This window comes from Heliconius melpomene, chromosome 12 (genome assembly GCF_056956725.1).
Source record: "Heliconius melpomene rosina isolate 202511_hmr_F chromosome 12, ASM5695672v1, whole genome shotgun sequence".
Taxonomy (NCBI): Eukaryota; Metazoa; Arthropoda; class Insecta; order Lepidoptera; family Nymphalidae; genus Heliconius; species Heliconius melpomene.
This window is the reverse complement of record NC_140400.1, coordinates 5516549-5523249: the sequence shown is the minus strand read 5'-3', so window position 1 is coordinate 5523249 and position 6701 is coordinate 5516549. Positions and strand designations below refer to the sequence as shown.

Here is a 6701-nt window from a genome sequence, read left to right as displayed (position 1 = left end):
TTAAAATGAAAATAACTTAATTATACATAATTTCACAATAATATAACTTAAAATAGTAACAAATGATGAAGTTTTTAACCTATTAGTGTTGTTCGCCAACAATTTTGCTGTGCGAGGAATGTGTCTTGATGTATCTAAAGAATGGTGTTTAATGACATTAGCATAGTAGTACGCTGAAGCTCGGGGCGTGCGTTTTCGGAGAGGATCGTTGAAGTCCACGTGGAAAAGTCCGAATTTTATCCTGAAATTATTATTAAACAAATACATAAACGAGGAAAAGTCAGTAAACGTTACATTCACATTAACGAGAGGTACTTGCCCCCAGTCAAACACAGACAGACGGAATAAGACAAAAAATTCCCGCTTTGAGCAATGCAGAGTTGTAGATTAAATGGAGAAATTCAATTTCCGCATTTAACGCCTAATGTTTAGAATTTAAGGAAGTTGTACGTGCCACTACGATAATTATTTAAGGGCATTATCTTATTATTCATTTTCTCGCTTTATTCTATATATATCAGGGTGGGCAGACAGAAATCAGTGAAAAGACACTCCGTTCTCACCTTCACCTGAACTCAGGGCTTTGGGTGTAAGAGGCAAATCATTTTATATCATTTTGTTTATTTTTTTTATTTTTAAACATCTCTTACGTGTGTCCTGAAGTCCACTCGTAGTTGTCCATTAACGACCAAGCAGTATATCCCATTATGTTAGCACCATCTTCTTGTATTGAGAGGAGAATCTGAAACATTCAAATTAACTTATGTTATACCTACAAGTTTATTATAATACTAGCGGCCCGCTAGCGGTTACACCCGCGTGAACTATGTTATTATTAATTTGTGTCTCCATGGCTACGTCCTAGTGACGTCTATGCAAAATTTGAGACTCCTAGCATTTGTAGTAACGAAGTTTCAGACAAACTTTCGACCCCAAAAACAACCCCTTAGATGTCGAATATTGCAAATTCCCGTCTTAGCGAGCACCTACGTCCTATAAGTAACTCCTATGCAAAATTTCAGATTCCTAGCATTTGTAGTATCTGAGATTTCGTGATGAGTAAGTGACCTTTCGATTTTATATATATAGATTAAATAAAGTATTTTTTCCTGTAGTTTCACATTTCATCATGTACTTAGCAATGTGGCAAGGAAAGAGTGGTAGAACCAAATTACCTTACTTTGTATTACCAGAGAATGGATATAGAGAGAGAATAATTTAAATATTATAAATTGAAGTGTCTTAATATTGAACGGAGTGTCCTAACACTAGGTCCCCTCTGCCTACCATGCTATTCGGAATACAGCGTGAAGCTTAAAAAAAATATCATACCCCAAGCCCGAGTGAGGATCATAACACCATCGTTGCGTTTACAGTCAAATGCTGTTCCACTAATTCATGATTCACGCATTCATGGTTTTTATATAACTTCCATAATAAAATTAAATTAATTAATTAATTAATTAATATTTACGTACCTGTTTCAAGTAATCATGAAGAAATGATATGCGTAAAGTATCATACTTTTCTACATTTTTTGAGGGGAGGCCGTTTTCTGATATCAATATGGACACATTGCCGTATCTTTTCACAATCCAAGCAATTTGACGACGAATGCCTTCTGGATTGATCTGAAATGTAAACATATATACGAATTTAAACTTAAATATTGTGTATTCAAGTAGAATTTCGAAAGTACTTTTCTTCCAGAAAATGAAGTAATTAAAATATAAATGTTTTTAAATGATATAATATCCAATCCAATCAAATGTTTAATTTGAACTCATTTTCATTTCATAAGCAACTGTTTCTTTATATATTTCTTTAAATATAATCGTAGATGATCATTTAGGAGATTCTAATATATATTATACACATAAATATTATAAATGTGTACAATAAATATAACAAAAATCAACTTACAGTAATAAGATTGAAGTCAGTTTTTTGCCATGATGGATGAGTGTCCAATACAACATTCAGTTCTTTGGAACCTTCGAAAAACCACGGCCCAGGGACTTCCCCGTCTCGTGGCTTTCGAACCACTCTGCTAGTGTAGTGATTTAGACTGTAGAAATCGTATGTACCTGCAAAGTATACGAAGAATAGTTAAGGAATTTAAAAAACGACGAAAAGTTTCGAGACAAGTTTCCCCTTGCATTTCTTGATAATATAAATTATAAATTAATATTAGTAAATCATATAAAAAACTAGCCTAGAATCATTTTTCTTTCCTCTTCGGTAAAAGATGGCAGTCTTGAATAGGGGAAGCCTTGGTTTTTACTATATTCTGCCATAAATTTTTCCACAGATGGAGGCCAGCCTCCCTCCTTAGAGTAGATGGGGTGCGAGTAACGTCCAACCTAAAAATAATTTAAAAATTAATCTTCGAATCTTAAAATCTCGTTTTTTCATGGTTATACGGTTTTCATTATGATTTTTTATTGCAACTGCAAAATTTTATGTACATACATTGATTTCTCATATACGATAATCTTGATTTTACATTGCTTCATGAGTTTTTTTTTATGAGATTTAAAAAAAATTGTTTGTTAGCTTCATGCACGTATTGCATTTAGAAGGTTAGATATGTAAATGTATGAATACTTAGTGTTAAGAGACTGCGTTCCCAATTTTTTAAGGAGTTCTCAAGGCATCGCGTAGAGTGGCAAGACTCTACGCCGCACTTTGTCTTGTCTCCAGAGCGAGGAAATGAAAATATTAATTATTTAATTACCCGAGTAGGAATAGAATCTACAACCATCGCACCTACGTTGTCACTGCCTCCTCAAATATGAAATAATTGAAATACATACTCCAAATTCTCGTGCTAGTTCTAAGAGGTCATTATCAACACCGGGTCCAGCTTCAAGCCATACTGGGTTATTTGCTATAGACACTTTTCCTGTAAATAATTTTTTTGGTAAATTTTTAAAACCTTGTGTCCAAAAAATTAAATAGACTAACTCGGAGAACCCTTATATATAGATATTTTAGGGTAATAATTAAAAAAAATAAGTTTCAGTATTAATAAAGTGAGTTTTGTAACAGTAAAATGCCATAGAGTTTTCTATTTCTTTAGTTACAAAAGTCTAAACTATAGAGTTCTATAAATATTAACATTTTACATTTTATTCTACAACATGGCTTAGATTAGAAAATGCTTTTTAGCGTCACGCCCGCCTATTGTATTTTTATTTGTATTAAATTTTGTTCAATAAAATTTCAGCAAATTAAAAACCAATAAAAATACCATGATATTTTTCTTTAAAGTCTTCATCATATATCCTCCAAGCTTTAGCATGGGCCAATAGAACGTTTTTATTACACAAAAATGGTCCAAAAAATTGTTCTGGGACCGCCGGCAAGAAGTCCCCGCTATACACGTAGTCACATATGATAAGTGGTTCGTTAATAGTAATGAAAGTTCGGACTCTATCAGCAAAAGACGAATATATGACTCTAGCGTAATCCGCGAACCAGTCAGCTATCAAGGGATTGGTCCATCCACCTGAAATTTGCGAAAAATGTCTAATTTACAAAATTTTCGGGTGGGCATTTTTGTTAAGCTATAAAGCTTAATTAAAAGGATTAATGTCTTAATGTCTAAAGTCTTACCAAGATTCTGTATACTCTGTGGAAGATCGAAATGGTAAAGCGTTATCATTGGTTCAATTCCTTTATTTAATAATCTATTGATGAGTTTATTGTAATAGCTGATGCCGTCCTTGCTTATTCTGTCGGGGAATCCCGATGGCATTATTCTAGTCCAAGATATGGAGAACCTGAAAATATTTGTCAAATTTGACATTAGTTAAAATCAAAAATGGTAACTTTTTTAAGTTTCCGAATCTTAAAAGAAAGAAAGAAAATGGAACCATGTTATATATATGTTTATATGTCTGTCCATGTGTCAAAATTATTTAATTAATATCAAATATCCCTTGAAGCATAAAAAAATGAAGCTTCTAAATCATCACAATCGAAGTATATGAGCATTTAGGTATCATTTTTTTTTGCTGCATTTTGTATGAAATTTGCCGCGTAATTAAAACCTATATATAGTGTCATCCTTCTCCTTCTCCTTCTCGACTTTATCGTCTACTTACAATTATTAAGAATATTAAAAAATGAGAACTTACAATACAAATAAATAAATCAAAATATTTACCTGTAAAAATGTAAGCCCAGCTCTTCCACCATTCTAACGTCTTCTTTCCAAAGGTAGTAAGAGTTGCAGGCGACATCTCCGCTGGTACCATCTACTATTACACTTAAATCCTTATGTATCGCCGTGTCCCATACACTGACACCCTTGTCTAAAATACAAAATAAATTGATTTATATTGATTTATATATCTATATATTATATAAAATCGAAAGGTCACTCACTCATTACGAAATCTCAGAAACTACATGTGCTAGGAATCTCAAATTTTAATAGTAGACGTAGGGTGCTCGCTAAGACGGGAATTTGCAATATTCCACTTCTAAGGGGTTGTTTTTGGGGTTGAAAGTTTGTATGAAACCTCGTTACTACAAATGCTAGGAGTCTCAAATTTGCTTATAGGAGGTAGGTACTCATGGAGACAGAAATTATTAATAAAGTAGTTCACGCGGGCGAAGCCGCGGGTGGGCTGCTAGTTCTTATATATATTTAGAAGGCTGACATTGGAACGAAAACGAACCGTGGCTGGCACTATATTGTAAATTCCCACTTAAACTTCACGCCGCAAAAAAAGGAAATATGAAACAGTTTTTTGTTAAATGTTTTTATTTGAATACTGTGTGTTTATTATAATGCGTCTTATATACGTTTTTAAAGCTAATAAAGTAAATTCTTAATTCACAGAGATATATCAGCGGATTTTCACAAAGGAGAATGGCCACGAAAGTATGGACAGACAACAAGCAACACTAAGCGAGTGATAGATGTGTACTAACCAAATAATGTTCTATGGAATGTAACAAATTTTCCTAACAAAATTAAATAAAAACCAAAAAGATTTAAATAACGATTTATTAAGGGTATAAACTTACCGCTTACATTCCAACCCCCTTCTATTTGGTATGCTGACGTGGCTGCACCAAATTTAAAATGCGGAGGAAATTTTAAATTTAGACAACCACAGCCCGTCCATATGGAACTGAAATTAAAAGAAAATGTTAAAATTTTTAAATATTATCTAATAACTGAGTAAAATACAAAAAATATAATCATAGTTAAAATCTCTCTGAATATCCCCTTAAGGATACAGCGAGAAAACTCAGACGCAACACGTTTCTGAAACTCAATTCGCAATTGAGGAGCAAGAGGGTGCCGAAGTGTTTTAACACTAGGTTAACAAAAAATATAGAAATCATAGTTCAGATTATAAAGTTGAAAATAACGTTAAAGTTAGAAATTTAAAAATTTGGAACTGATTTACATTATATGTAAAAGTAAAATTATTTTGCATAAACACCGGTTGGAGTGAATTCCCTATTAAAATCATATCAGTCTGTCAATTTTTTTTAGCTTTGCACTGTATCCCACATAGTAGGGTAGGCAGAGGTAACCTGGGAACCTGGGAATCCTGGTAGCATCATCTGTTAAGTGGCAGAATTCATAACCACATTTTGCCTCGTTACCAGAGCGAAAAAATATTAAATATTTCAATTCCTCGACTAGAAATCGAAGCCACATCCTGTCATGCTTACAGCCACATGCTTGTGCTGATGCGTCACGTCTTTCCTCAAATTGATCTTTTTATTCATGTAAATTATATTTCCAAATAAATATTTTTCAGTCATAGGAAAACCAACGCTTTAAAAAAGTGTGAAAACTATTATATTTAATAAGCACTTTTACCAATATTTATCTTTCTCTAATAATTTTTCTCTAATATTTGTTTACAATACATGTTAATTAAACAATCCAAAATGCTAATTACACTACACACGTTAGTGTATTGTTAAGATTATAAACAAAAGAAGACATGAGTGACGTGACTCTCACTCATGCAGCCCCAACGAAGATTATTGTAATTATTGCTAACCGATTTCAAAAAAAGGAGGTTGTAGTTTGACTTTTAAATATAATATTATATTTGGAATTAGACATTATTTCAGTCATCATCTATTCCATGCACTTGTCTTAAAATTCGTAGATATATGTATGTTTTTATTTTTGTCCACAAAATTTCTCAAAAACTAAAACTCATATCGAAATTGAGTCATATTTTGAAAAATATAAATATTTTAAAATAAGATATTTTCTGCTATGTATACTACATTAGATTTCATTAGCTAAGCAATATTGGACACATATAATAGATGCAAAGTAACATTATATCATTAGCTTCTTTCCAATAACGATTATTATTCATATCTTTTTCTATAATAAAAAAAAAGATATTTAAACACTTAATTATTACCACTTAAATATAAAGATAAATAAATAGTAAATAATATAAGGACATACCACACAAATAATATCCAAAGCATTTGAAGTCCTTTTGCATATACTTTAGAAAATAGCTCCTTCCACTCCAAAAGTTAAATTTAAAATAATCAAAATTTTATGGTACCATTAATAAAACATTGTGCCTAATTATATTCATACTAAGAACGAGGAGTACCAGAAGTGTCATCAGTTAGCGTTAAGTAGTTACTTTAACGGACTACAGTGTAATAGTGGAGACAGATCAGTTAAAACAGAT

General features: G+C 32.1%; 1 protein-coding gene across 1 annotated transcript; it reads right to left on the bottom strand.

Moving 5' to 3' along the window:
* Positions 1-5708, bottom strand: LOC146533586 (myrosinase 1-like). Its single transcript, XM_085195357.1, has 11 exons — positions 5701-5708; positions 5041-5147; positions 4172-4319; positions 3619-3785; positions 3254-3511; positions 2817-2905; positions 2216-2363; positions 1924-2087; positions 1479-1631; positions 651-742; positions 1-241 (listed from the first exon to the last, which is right to left on the bottom strand). The coding sequence occupies exons 1-11, from the start codon at positions 5706-5708 to the stop codon at positions 1-3; spliced, it is 1575 nt and encodes a 524-aa protein (XP_085051483.1).
* Between the last annotated feature and the right edge of the window lie 993 nt (positions 5709-6701).